Source organism: Gymnoscopelus braueri (assembly GCF_963280865.1).
Source record: "Gymnoscopelus braueri genome assembly, chromosome: 19".
NCBI classification, from domain to species: domain Eukaryota; kingdom Metazoa; phylum Chordata; class Actinopteri; order Myctophiformes; family Myctophidae; genus Gymnoscopelus; species Gymnoscopelus braueri.
The window spans coordinates 23785368-23799606 of NC_137621.1; the positions used below are offsets into that span (position 1 = coordinate 23785368).

The window sequence follows — 14239 nt, forward strand, 5'->3', positions numbered from 1 at the left end:
GCCGAAAACAGACAATCTCACAATGTATCGTAATGTGACACGTTGTGAGCTAGTAGATGTTCTATTTTTGGCTAATAATGTGGTCAAACCGTCAACCAAGCATCTTGACATAAATGAATAATAATACTGATATTAGTGAAAGGCTGTCTAGAATATGGCCCAAGCAAGATCTGTCATATTAGTTATAGTACAGACTAATAGACAGACAGGTGTGTGGACTGGTATGTAGTGCCAGTGGCGCGGGAAGGGGGGGGCTATGGGGGCTGCAGCCCCCCTGGTGATGGGAGCAGCCCCCCTGGTGATGGGAAGAAAAAAAGAAAAAAAAGAAAAAAAAGTTGTATTTTATTTTATTTTTTATAATATATATATATTTTATGGATCATAGCAGTCTGTTACGGTCATGGATGAACTTCAACCTGGTGTTTACACTGTCTTTCTGCCTTTTTGTGTGGGGAAAAACACAGAAAACCCCCAAAAAAAAAATCACAAAAAAATCGCGCGCCCGCGCTTCGGGCGGGCGCGAGGAGTCCCCCCCGACGCACAGCCCCCCTAGGTATTACGGACTTCCCGCGCGCCTGTGTAGTGCCCATAGTAATAAATCTATGTAAATGTAATTTCCATTTATGGTAACGCTGTACTTCCGTGTCAAACACAGAAGAGGAACTAATAAATCCATAGGGGCCTCCATGATGCATTTGTTCAATATGAAGATACGTTGGTTATGGTATCCATAGCAATAAGCGTCATCGGGTCCGCCAGAAAAGTAGGCGGCTGGGAACATGGAAGTAGGGCGCTTACCTATCTATGCTATTACATCTATAGGTGTAAAAATGTAAATGCCACTGGATTGAAGCACAGCATGTAGACAAGGTAGTAGATGCAAAGGCATTGACAACTAGTAGATTATAAGATGAAGACCAGGAGATGGGGAGATAAAGGAGATTAGTAATATATAAATTACTATAAATTACCTGACAGGGTAGAGGAAAGAAGTAAAGTAAAGTAGTAAATAGCGTTAAGCAAAACTGTGAAGACCAGAATAATATGCCTTTCAACTGCAGCTTTGACATTCCAGTTGTCCAGCCAGATGAGACAGATTAGTCAAAGGTGGACTTAAATACCTAACATTACAGTGCAGACAGAACACAGTGCTTTCTCTACTGAGCAAACTCTTGAGAGAAACTCTGGGTTCCACTAATGATCGAGACCTGTTACTTCAAAGTTCTTTCTTTTACATTTACATCTATTCATTATTCATCATTAATAGTCTTATTATGAACCACGCTGTGAAAGAAGTTGAATGTATTGTTTACATGCAAAGAATTCTCACTAAAAGAACATCTTTCTTTTCATCAATTTTGCACTACAGTAACACATTTGAATCACAAGGTGGCAGCAGAACATCATCAGGGGCTCTATTATGAGATGGAGTAATGGAGGAGGTTTCATTATAGATGGAGAGAGGGGGCGAGAACATATGCTGTGATCTCTCACCAACCTAGTAACACTGACTCTTTGGATTAAGGATCTATTAAAGTCTGTGGTTCATTTAGAAGCGTTTGCAATATGACATGTTATGGGTGTGTGTTAATTTCTTTTTTTCCCACAACATGAATATGAAAAGGTCCGAAATATTAGGTTCGACTATTTTTATTTATTTATTATAATCCAACAATTAACTGAACTGAACCTCTAGTCTTGGCGCTACAGAAGGTCATAAAACAATTACTTTATAACATTTAACTTGCAAGACGATTGTCTTTAAATATAGCACTCTGGCATGATCCTACCTTCAAGTAGATAGTTTGGTGATCAGAAAGAGCATCTCCCAGAGGAACCACCACCTTCTCCAGGATGCGCTGGTGAGAGTGGGCCTGGATGTCTGGACTCTCCTCTGAACGCAGCTCAATGTGGGAGATCAAAAGATTGGAGATCACCTGCTGCACTGCCTATAGGGAGGTATGGGTTGAGACAGCGAGAACGAGAGTGACAGATGATATGGAATGTAGTTAGACTGAGAGGTGGATATTATTAAATCATATTCAATAGACACCAGAGACAAACAGGCAAGACTCACCTTTATGTCTGCCCCTGGGGTGGCACTGAGAGCCAGGATACGGAACCGCTGAGTCTGAGACAGTAAACGTTCCACCACCTGATTATATGGAAGAAAACTTGTCAACACTAAAGCCTGATTTATGCTTTGGCGATGACAAAGTGTCATGAGATGTGTTGCTTGACACACAAACAACGCATTTCCAACTGAATAAAGTATCGACACTTTTCTGTTGAAAATGTTATTTTTTTCCAAAGTAACACATCACGTCACGCATCACCACATACGAAACAAGTATTTTGAGCATTTAAAAAAAAAAACAGTGATGATAACTTTATTGAGCAAAGGACCTGCTCTGTACCTGACAGTAAGAGTGATTTCCCAGTGCCTTGTGGGCTTCATCGATCACCACACACTTCACCTCCAGGGCTGGACAAGTACCTCTGGTCAGGTCATTGGCCATCACCTGAGGAGTCAGGAAGAAGATGCGCTTTGACCTCCAGATCTGTTGCCTCTGTAAAGCCACTGTAGTGCCTGTGGTTGGGAGACGAAGGTTGTTGTTAATGGCAGGTAAAAAAGAGTTAAGGTAAACATTAACATGGAGTTTGCAAATGAAAGCATTCCACCTGTCAACTCAGCCATGTGCGTCTGTGGAATCCCCATTATTTTATAACAGGCCTCGATCTGTTGTGCCACAAGGGGTTTGGACGGGGCCATGAATACTATCTTCCCTGATGGATACCAGCGATAGAAGTTGTACATGACAACAGCTGCGATGAAAGTCTTTCCCAGGCCAGTGGGAAGACACACCAGGGTATTCTGGAGCAAGGCAGCCTCTGATATCTTGAGCTGGTATTCCCTGAGGGGATAGTTGGTAGGATATATCCATACTTTAGCCGATGAGCTGTCAAAGCCAGGAAAGTCTGGGTAACATCGTCCAACTGATGGGGTGGCTGGGAGGGGACTGGTGCTCTCTGCTCCTGGAGGAGGGTTCTTGTCGTCTTGAGGGAACTTTGGTTCGAGCTGCAAAGTTTTCTCAGCCTCATAGACAGCAACTAACATCAGGTCATCATCATCTTCATCTGCATGTGCGGATCCATGACCAACTTCACCCCATAGCGAATTGGTGCGTTGAGGCAACGTTATGTCATCTGTCTGATGTTGTGTCTTGGCTGATCCTGCAGAGGTGGTGCTGGCTTTTCTAGGTCGTCCCCTGATAACTGCCTTTTTGTTGGTCTTTTTAGGTTGACTAACCTTATGTTCAGGAACCGATGCACCCCACGTCTGGAACAAGGTCTTTTGATTGGCACCACTACTCATTGTGAGTTGTAGTGATGCTGAAAGTTATAACAAGGCCATGTGAGATGCGGCGGCAACATCTCGAAATGAACTGTGTGTATAAATAATGATTTACTTCCGCATTCATGAGTTTCAAAATAAAACACCGCTGTAACGGCAACGTAAGGTAACCGGAAGACTCGCCCCAAAACACGTTCGCCCCCATTTCTTTTGAAGGAAAACCATGTGAATACCGCCAGATTTGCCCCGGGGTGACTGTGTTTTGGGGCGAGCGTTTTTATTTTCCAACATTATTCTAGAATTAAATACGTTGATTTGTAGGACATGTTATAAATAAACAATGATTCTAGTTGTACATTTACTCAAGTACTGTACTTAAGTACAATATTTTTGTGTTTTTACTTTACTGGAGTATTTCCAATTTCCAAAGTATTTACTTTTACGGCAAAATATTGTACTTTTAACTTTTTATTATTACAAAACATTCATTGCCCACTTCAGCCCCATATACATTTTGGCCAATCTTTAGACAAAGATTTGTATACATTTAAAACTTGTGAAATGGGACATTCTGCATAATGAGTACTCTCTGCTTTTAAGTACATTTTGATGCCAATTTGCTTTTGCACTTTTACTGAAGTAAATTTTGAATACCGGTCTTTTACTTGTAACAGAGTATTTCTACATAGCAGTATTGATACTTTTACTTAAGTAACAAATATGAGGTCTGGGTTGACTATTATTTTGCTACTCAGTGCGTAGCACCGGAAGAGAATAAGCAGTTTGAGTTCATTCTCCCGCGACTCCTGTGCCGTTGCCATGGTGATGGAGAGACGCCAGTGGGAGATGACGTTGAGCCGATTTCAGGTGCTAAACATGAATTCCATAATAAACCGTAACCAGCGTTATTATTTAGCCACGACAGTGATGATGTGTAATATGATCGCCAGCACCTACAGATGGTCAATGCGTTGTCAATGGTTGTTGTGTTCTGAAACTTCTTGTGTAGTAGAGCCACCCACGCTAACTTTAGCAGCTAGTTTGCTAGGCTAAACGCGTACATACATGTACATACATAGGCCCTAGTATGTATACTATACAATGTATAGTCTTCAACATAGGGGATCCCTCCCGAATACAGTGGGACCCCTATAGGGGTCCTCAGAGTTACTACAGGGGGGCCACCAAATCTTTGTGTGATAGGATCTATTTTGTTCACATTAACCACTTGTACCCTAGCGTCCCTATTCTGAGGAGAACTTTAGCCCAAAAATAAGCTCACAATGCCAATTGCAATCGGCTATTTTCGGCAAAGAGGTTTGGTGTGGAGGGAAAAAAAGAGCAGACCAAGTACAGAGTGAAAGGTCAAGTTTACTAAGTATTGAGTATTGACAGTGTAAGTGGTTAAATGTCTGAAAATACACATGAACATGAATCAAACATACACTGATGATAGTGCTGTCAAACAAGTCTATGAAGCTATTGATGAAAAAGTTGAATCTGCAACACAATATGTTGCGGGGGGTCCCTGCTTCATCTCCTCTCATCTATGGGGTCCTTGGTCTGAAAAACGTTGAAGACCCCAGCTATACATGTAGTACTAGTAGGGTTGCCAGTGCCAACCGTATCCTAACGCTATTGAATCGTCCCATTTAAATTTTCTACACCAAATCTTTTTGCCAAAATGCGATGCGTTGTGTGCGATGTGTGCAGTAGCCAGATAATGAAGCTATAATTTCTCCCCAAGGCGTGTGTGCGCGGATACCTGATGAGAAAGGAGATCAACAGTGCACGGGAAGATTTTAAAGACATCGTGAGAGAGATCGATGGGAACCTGGATCATTTAGAATGGAGGGACAGCATCATACCCGTTCCTCACTTCACAGACACTGTATGTGCTCACGTTAGTACGTGTATAGTGTAGTACGTTAGATATTCAGAATGTGATTCAGCTCACTGTCACTTAATCTTTCTCATGCTCTTTTCCATTCTTCACCAGGACGGTCTGTTTTTGCCCAGCAAGCCATTTAAACCAGGACACGATATTGTCCTCAGATCCTTTCCCCAACCTCCAGCACGCCCATCAGAGAAGAGAGGAGCACATTCTCCAGAGAAGTTGGAAGCAGAGAGAGATGTTTCCAGCAGCCAAATCTCCCTTTCCAGGGAATGCTCCTCCAGTAGCCCGGCAGGAGGAGGAGGGACAGGAAGTGGTCAGGGAGACAAGGTGAAGGATGGAGAAGGAGGTGTGATAGAGTGCACAGGAGACACTACTCCTGTCTGGAGCAGTCTGGGACTGGATGTGGGCCACAGTCACTCTCACCTAGGTATGTGTGGAATAGGACGTTTCTGCTGTCTGTTTTATTGGCATTTAGGCCTGTCACAATTATGACATAATCGCCTAATCGCAATTATTTGTGATAATCGCACTTATTTTGCATAATCGTCATAATCGTTTCCATGTTGAAGAATGTCACCACACACTATGGGTAAGTGAAAGCAGTTTTGGAGGTGCGCTCTATAGAGGTCCCTCAACATGCAACTCTAATTTGGGTATGATTGGATGTTGCGGTCATGATATATGTTATGTTTTGTAAGAAATAGGCCTCACCCACAAATATCTGAAGTCAAATACAGGCAAACAGTATTAAGTATCAAAACCCTGTTTGACGGTCATTGTTACCTAATTTGGTGGAAGAAAATCAAGTTTCCGCAACAAACTGTGACATTTCTAGCATTTGTGGCTCCCCTATGGGTGGAAGTGAAATTGCTTTGGGCTCTGCATTGTTTAGAGGCCCCCAATATGTGATTGACATTTGGGGAAGATCGGATGATGCATTCATGATTTGTTCCATTTTTCCAAAACGGGCACCTGGCGCAAACTTTGGAAGCCAATCGGAATGGAATATAGCAATCTGACTGATACATTTTGATCACATACTGTATATAGAATGTGTACCGATTTGCGTGAGTTCTGGACAAAATCGGTAGTAGCAAAAAGCGTGTTTTGAAGAAAACAAAGAAAATGGAGAAAAATCTTGTCAGGCGGTAATGGCCGTGGCCTGGGAGTTGCATCATGGTCAAAGGAATCCGGGGGAAAACATTTTTGATTGTATGACCTACGTACCATTCAAGAGTTATCCAGGGGAAAACATTTTTGATTGTATGACCTACGTACGATTCAAGAGTTATAGGCAACATGTGAAGTGGTCTGTTATAGCCGCACCATGAGGTGGATGTGAAAAAAAATGGGATGGAGGTTCTTCCTTGGTCTATGAATGAATGAATTAATGAATTAATTCTTTTTTTATTTTCGTGTCATGCCAACATTTTGGCCCATCCCATATGGGACATATATGACACATTACACAGAAAGAAAACAAGACATTCTCCATTAACAATCCTTCCTGTTCATATTATGTCATTCCTTATAACATACCACATAAATAAACATGCGTTCAGTACTTATATGAACAAAATAAGAACAAATATGACAATGCCATTTTACATGTAAATGTCCCTCCTCCTCATTGACCAGGCCTTGTCAAAAAATTAAGCAAATGAACTATTGGCAGTGTGTGTGCAAACTTAAAGTTTCACACCGTTCGGTCCAGCATTGCCCGAGACTAGCTGCTCACAGACACACAATATGACATAATTGTTAAGTAATTTGATTTCTGCAGCGATTGAACAGACTAGTGCATGCTCCACAAAATGTCCCTTGAAGGTTTGTCGTCGGTTATGACGTTTCAGTTTCTGACATGGTTCTCCCACAGCCAGGCATGGTAATTGTTTAACTTGTGATCTGTTGGGGTCACCTCTCTCCATTCTTCCACACAGAAGATCCTGTAGGAATCATTGCCATACTTTCCAATGCCATACAGCTCTATGGGGTACCGCCACTGTTTAGTGAGATATTCATCTGAGAAGCGGATGAGTGCCTTAGCTCTGACTCTGTATAAGCCCAGTGGCCTCAAAAGTTCAGATATGGGCTTCCATTCCTCCTGACGGGTTACCTCTGCAGACGGGTAACGCTCAAAGAAACGCCTCAAAACGGGAATGGCCATCTTAGCACTGGTTTTATTTAAAAAGATGGTAGCCACCAGAAGCTTCCACGGGTCATGGAACAATGTTTCCTGTACCAGGTTGAATGGGGACTGAGGAGGAGTCCACTTCTTGAAAGCTTCTCTCCTGGGGGGACTCTGGCCATCTCTTAGTGACTTCTCACTGAAATAAGGACTGGTTTTCGAGTTGTCTCCCAGTAGTTTGAGGCTAGTCTGGGAATCTTTAATTGGTGAACAGTGCCCAGACTGCCCACTGGTGGCCATGATGCTTTGATGTCCAGCTGTGACTTTCTGCTTGCGGGATGCAGAAGCAGAGACTCTTTTGGATTTACTTGGAGGTTGGTCCATTACTTCAGTAACTTCTATTGTCCTCTGTCGTCTATGTACACCTTCTTTCTTTCCCCGACTCTGTTTTTCATGGCTGGAGAGCAGTGGTGAATCTGTGACACTGCAATTCTTGGATTTAGTGAAATCAAAGAGGTCTATGTATACATCCTCCTCTCTGTCTTCTAAAAGGAATGCTTGCAGAGATGCTCTGGACCGGAACGTGTGCCCCTGAGGACTTGTAATGTAGATGTCCATTTTGCCTGCTGTCTTGCCAGTTTTACGCTGCCTCACCACTCTTGTCCAGCCTGGGGGCATTCTAGAATTACATGAGTCTTCGTCTTTGGGACGTTGATCATCAATAGATCTTCTGGTTTCTTTGGCCCTTGACTGAATATCAGTGGCACATAGATCCATATTGAGTGAATATTCTGACATCAGCAGTATTTTAGAATAGAATTTTCATCTGAATGATCCTCACATTGACCATGCGCTCTTTCTTATAGCAAGGTAGGGCAAAGTTGGATGTAAACATAGTTCTGGGGGTCATACCATTGGGCCATACATTCCAACATCAGAAGTAAACAGAGAAATGACGTCTGTGTCAGAACATAAGTATCAATGCTCAGGAGAGTGTGTCCAAAAAAGGAAGAGTCCAGGGATGCACGTTAGATGGGGGTTTCCAAACATTTCCAACCTCTTTGAAAACGTTTGAAATTAAAAAAAATGTTTTGACAGTAATGATTGACATGCCCAAAATAGGGATGCCAGGTTGAAAGTGGTTAAACTGGCACAATAATCTTGAATCCAAATAGATTTTTTTAAATGATTTGTTTGTTCTTTCTTTTGTTCCTCCTCCATCCTTTCCCCTTTCTCCATTGGAGCCATGCCATTATTAGACCCCATCTTGTTATATTTTTAAACTTACATTTATTTAAAGGAAGTCAAAGACGGTTGATTGGGCGGAAAGCTTTCATAGTCATAGATAACTGAGGTTATAGACTGACTGGGTACCCGGCCTGGTGGAAATAAGCTAGACTCTTCGTTGCACGACAGCGTCGTGCACCAAAAACAGCCGACCGACAAGCTCACAGCACATCACTTCCGAGACGTGTTGTGAGTTTGTAGGTCTGCTATTATCGGCACACAACACCATTGTACCTGTATGTGCCCCATATGTGAAATTAATCCCCTGCATGATATGTGTCCCTCAGAGGTTGTAAGGAAGGGAAGAGGGCCTCAATGTGGAATTCAGTCGGTGGATGGGGGGGCTCTGGACGAGGCTGTCCATATCCTCTGTGTACAAGCGGTCGATGGAGGGGGGCCTATGAAGGAGACCGCCGTCTCTTGCTACTGTCTGCTCGATTTAAACCCTTCCTACACACTGGGCATGTGTCATGCATTTCCAGCCAGGGCACTATACAGTCTGAGTGGAAGAAGTGATTACAAGGCAGCCGTCGGACTGACTCGCCCAACTTGAAGTCCTCCTTACACACCGGACACTCCATACTGCAGTCTGCTTGTTGCTGAGAGATGTTGACTGTAGGTAGAGAGGAGATCTTTTCCTTCTCTGCTGGAGGAGGACCAGTGTTTTCAAATTCATCTAACGACTCTGTTAGGATAGTGTCTAAACCTTCCTGTTCGAAAGCATAGTCCCCTAGATTAGAGTGCAACATCTCTGTCAATGAGAGGGGCGAACCATTCTCTTGTGAGACGTAGCGGGATGCCCGCTGTTGCGAATGCCCATACGTCTCAGTGAGGGCAGACCATGATAGCATGGTGTCACTTAATGGCACAAAATCACAATAATTCTCCAACTGTGGACGACAGCGGGGGTCATCATGATGATAATCAGGATGGGCTCTCATATTAGTCTGACGGTTCTCGCTATGCTGACGATAGTAATCAGGCAGGGGACAGAAGTTGTCATTGGGTTGGCAGTAGGCCGCACCATAAGGAGGGCGGAAGCCATTGACTGGTCGACTGTAGGCACCGCCATGCTGAGGTTGGTGTCTGTCATGTGGGTGGAAGGTGTCATAGTGGAGCTCCGCAACCAGGTCACATTGGCTGCCTTCTGGTCGTAAAGACTCATCATGGACTCTTTCAGACTGACGTGGATCCTGATGACCCCTTAGCAGCATCAGCGGTCGTGTGGACGACGCCTCCTCCTCCTGGCTTTTGACACGTGAAGCTAGTACGGAGATCATGTCTGTGAGACGTTGCCCTTCCTGTCGCAGTACAGAGATCCTGTCTGTAAGGCGTTGCCCTTCTTGTCTTAGTTCATCCTTTTTCTCTATAAAGCTATGTAACAGGTCGGTCACGGTGGAGATATCTGATGTGGCCTGCTCGTGAACAGAGGGGCAGTGCCTGGTACGGTAGCTGAACTCAGAATCATTACCGTGTGATGGCGAGTGACGGCGCCGCCATGGTCGAATGATGGCACCTCCGTGCTGAGGTTGGCGTCCGCCTTGCAAGTGGATGCTGTCGTAGTGGCGTGGATAGGCATCATTAGGCAGAGAACGATAGCTGTCTTTGGGCTGATGGTAGACAGCAGCAGGTGCAGTGCAGTACCTTTCTTCTTGGTGGTGTACCTGCAACTCAAACATTGCTGTGCTGTGGTGAAGAGGGAACAGTCTGTCGTCGTCTGACGTTTCCAGAGGAATGCCTTGATGGTGAGGGAATAATTCATCTGCAGCTGTTGATGAATGTGCTGTAGGTTGACTCGACAATCCCACCCTCCTTAGACGGTCCCTGAGCTCCTTAACCCGGTCACGTTGGCTGCCTTCTGGGGGTAGCGTGACATGTGGGGCCCTTTCAGACTGACGTGGAGCCTGATGACCCATGAGCAGTGTCAGCTGTCGTGTGGGCGAAGCCTCCTCCTCCTGGCTTTTGACGTGTGAAGCTAGTCCGGAGATCATGTCTGTAAGGCGTTGCCCTTCCTGTCTCAGGACAGATATCCTGTCTGTAAGGTGTTGCCCTTCTTGTTGCAGTTTATGCTTTTTCTCTCTAAAGCTATATAGCCGTTTGTCCTTTTTTTCTCTATAAGCTATATATAGCAGGTCGGCCATGCTGGAGATATCCGGTGTGGCCTGCTCATGAACAGAGAGTCGGTGCCTGGTAGGGTAGCTGACCTCATAATCATTGAGATATGGTGGTGCTGGGTGATGGCGCCGCCGAGAACTATCTACATCACGGCCTATCTCTCTCTCATCTGACCTGAACATCTTAGGCTGAGGTGGTTTGCTTGATTACAGCTCAAAGGACCAGAATGTATTTGAATTGAATTGGTCACTTAGGATTGTAGGGTCAGAACACTACAATCGATGCTCAGGTGAGTGTGAAACAAAGGTCCAGATATGCCGTTTAGACTTTTCCTATGTGTGTGGGGGGTCGAGGCCAAGCTGTGAGGATTCCCTTCAACCAAATGTATATGGTTGAATATGCTATTTTGAGCTTTGCCTTTTACTTTTATACGATTTTGCCATGATGTCCATATTGTGCCATATTTAGATTAGTGCATCTCATATGCCATATGACGTCATATTGTACTTATTATAGAGCATGTAGGGTATTTTCTATTTATTAAAGAGCTGAAGAGACCGAGAGACCCATGTTAGTGAGCAAACACACTATAACACAAACAACACAAACAGACAATATCACTTACACATACATCACCTTTAATCCTGTGTATAGATTCCTCGCATCATTACTGCTCAATGTATATCAAATGTATCTGTACACATTACTAATCTACTCCCCCAACACCACTGCTGCTAAATAAATTCATGGGGCTTTATCTTCATTGCATTCCTTATTATTATTTCCTTTAACTGCATTATATTACCTTGATTTACCTTTTTTGCCAGACCCAAGGGGTCGGGCTTACATGAGGCTTTGTACCTGTTTCGTCCATACATGGGCAGGGGCCATTTGTCCTCCGGCCCCAGCCAAAAAAAAGTTTGTGACGTCCCCTTTCGTCACGAACTATTCATGACATCATGAACTTCAGTTATAAAGTGGTTTGTAGGTGTGTTACATACTAGGACTTCATTTTGGGTCTGGCAGAACCAGGTCTCCTGGTCTTGTTTTTTTACTTTTGTTTTTCTTATCATGCGTTGCTGTTAGCACAGCCATTCAGACCTTGCCACAGTAGCATTTCGCAGCTTGTTCCTGTATGAGTAGTGATGATAAATAAACCCTCTTGATTCTTGATTCAGCTGTCTGAGGCAGTATCGACGTTGTTGAGCCTTTTTCGCCATATGCGTGGTGTGTGTGTGTGTGTGTGTGTGTGTGTGTGTGTGTGTGTGTGTGTGTGTGACCTATGTAATGTCCTTGTGATGTGTAGAGGAACTTGAAGTTATAGTTGTGTGACCAAGTTTTTGGACCCTGTATCTCAGACGGTTTAAATTCTTCATGCCGTCCATTTCCCAGGTGCCCAGCGGTACTGTTTGGCCCAGGAGGTGCCCCATACCCCAGAAGCATTGCGTCTGCATAGAAATACTCTGGCTATGGAACTGCTATGGCTCCAGCAGGCCATTGGCAGCAGGAAAAAAGTAAGAAAACAAGTGAGATGAGTTTCCCCTACCCTCATTGAGAAGCAGTTAGGCTATAGAAAATTGGTAAAACAATTAAGTAAAACACTTTACTTAAAGGTCGGTCTATAATGCATTATTATGGCATTTATAATGCATTATAATGCACTTATAAGGCATTACAATACTTGTTATAAATGTTTATAATCATGTATGACAACTTATAACAATGTTTATAGCGGAACAGCACATTATAACTACCTTAACTTAGTCAGTTATAAAGTGTCTTTGTTATAAGTTGTCATGCATAATGAATGCCTATTTTATTTTCTGTGCTGTGTGTCATGTTTAAAAACAAAACAACTAAAGGATGGTATTTTTTGGAAGGGTTGCAATTTGTGTCTGTATTAGAGATAGCCTGAACCTTTGACCCTAGCCTAGAGGAAGCTTTTATGACCACGGTCATTAAATACCAACCACTTCTACGTACCATCTCAGAGCTGTGCTATACATGTAGGTGCAGACTATTTGTTTTTATGTGTGTGTGTGTGTGTGTGTGTGTGTGTGTGTGTGTGTGTGTGTGTGTGTGTGTGTGTGTGTGTGTGTGTGTGTGTGTGTGTGTGTGTGTGTGTGTGTGTGTGTGTGTGTGTGTGTGTGTGTGTGTGTGTGTGTGTGTGCGTGTGTGCGCGCGGTGCTATGTTTAGGTCCTGCCTGTGTGTGGTTGTGTATGCACAGCTGTGTGTGTGTGTGTGTGAGTGTGACAAGCAAACAGGCCATCACTCAACTACCTAGCAAAAGAATAGTGTAATAGTCTTGTCATGATTTCATTGTTCTTCTCTGCTCTCTCCTCCTATAGTACTTGTCAGTGAAAGAGAGACTGGGCGTACCCTGACTGCACATGAAATCGAATCCATCTGAATTGGACATAATAATATGGGACTGAACTTTTGAATGAGTGAAATGAGACTTATTTGTACCAGTTAGCGGTCACATTATGAGAAGACAAAGTGTACAGGATTTATGAATGACTTTTCCAGTTGTATTTATCTTTTTGCTGTAAAAGCTGTATGTATAAACAAACATTTTATTTGTTGAAATAGAAAACATGAATAAACTTTATTTTCCTAAAGAAGTGTACATTTTCTTGGGGGTATTACACGTATTTTGTTCCTTAGTTCCTACCGCTGTTGGTGCTTCAATGGTGTCTCTGCCAATTGTCTTCATAGCAGCATAATCGTTACTGTCGGACAGAAACCTTGTATCTCCATATTTACAAATAAAATGTGTTAAGTGTGTGTGGGTTTCATGAATTACTGAACCAGTGAAAAGTATTAACAAGAGCTTGTGACTAAATAACTACATTGGAAAACCTTTTTACATTTTCTGAAAAGTAACAGTTTTGGACATACAAGGTTTACACCTGACAGCGACGATATTGTTGTCTGAGATACAGCCCATTGTTCAGAAGGAGGATCTACATAAAGAGATTCTGGGGATGGCCCCTCGCTCAAACCAGTCTGTGTCCTTATACCTCATACAGTGTTAAACTAATGGGTCCATTTGGTTACATTCGTGCACATAGATAAATGAACACTGTGTATAAGCTCAAATGTCACTTTAAAACTACATGCCGCCGATATAATACACCACTATACTGGTGTCTGCTAATGACTTAAGTCTCATTTGAGGCTAATTAGCATGTAAATAACAATTGTTCAGCCATATTCCCACCGTTAAACCACTTTTATTAGCCTCGTTTCAGCGAGGGTCATCTCACTGAACTTTAAACAATGGTTCTCTCTGATACTTGCATGGTATCTCGAATGCAAACAAATCATTTGTAAATTCACAGGCTCTCCCTCCATACTATTTGGGGGAAAGAAAATTACAAATATGTTTATGGGTTATCTTATTTATTCAGCGTACACCATTTGGACTCTCCCCCTTCTCTTACTCTCTTTTGT

The 14239-nt window shown here is 43.1% G+C and overlaps 3 protein-coding genes across 3 annotated transcripts in view; 1 reads left to right on the forward strand and 2 right to left on the reverse strand.

Annotated features, from left to right (window-relative positions):
- The window catches only part of fancm (FA complementation group M), a 47989-nt gene extending 44570 nt beyond the window's left edge, over positions 1–3419 (reverse strand). Inside the window, exons 1-4 of the mRNA XM_080413220.1 lie at positions 2683–3419; positions 2418–2590; positions 2078–2155; positions 1791–1949 (exon numbers count right to left, since the gene is read on the reverse strand). Of these exons, the coding sequence (XP_080269346.1) occupies positions 1791–1949; positions 2078–2155; positions 2418–2590; positions 2683–3376 (1104 nt within the window). The 5' untranslated portion in view covers positions 3377–3419. The remainder of the gene's footprint in view (positions 1–1790; positions 1950–2077; positions 2156–2417; positions 2591–2682) is intronic.
- Positions 3420–4187: 768 nt separating this feature from the next.
- Positions 4188–13535, forward strand: iqcc (IQ motif containing C). Its single transcript, XM_080413196.1, has 5 exons — positions 4188–4222; positions 5103–5246; positions 5355–5679; positions 12175–12296; positions 13132–13535. The coding sequence occupies exons 1-5, from the start codon at positions 4202–4204 to the stop codon at positions 13165–13167; spliced, it is 648 nt and encodes a 215-aa protein (XP_080269322.1). The 5' UTR covers positions 4188–4201; the 3' UTR covers positions 13168–13535.
- Positions 7102–7764, reverse strand: LOC308074105 (methyl-CpG-binding domain protein 4-like; the record flags this gene model as incomplete). Its single annotated transcript, XM_080413438.1, has 1 exon — positions 7102–7764. The coding sequence occupies one exon, from the start codon at positions 7762–7764 to the stop codon at positions 7102–7104; it is 663 nt and encodes a 220-aa protein (XP_080269564.1).
- Positions 13536–14239: the final 704 nt, after the last annotated feature.

What these genes read in the sequence shown, in the direction of transcription:
- iqcc (XM_080413196.1), top strand. Translation starts at nt 4,202, where the DNA reads ATGACGTTGAGCCGATTTCAG. An exon ending in TTCCTCACTTCACAGACACT is followed by an intron (nt 5,247 to 5,354) that starts GTATGTGCTCAC and finishes ATTCTTCACCAG; the next exon opens with GACGGTCTGTTTTTGCCCAG. An exon ending in CCACAGTCACTCTCACCTAG is followed by an intron (nt 5,680 to 12,174) that starts GTATGTGTGGAA and finishes TCCATTTCCCAG; the next exon opens with GTGCCCAGCGGTACTGTTTG.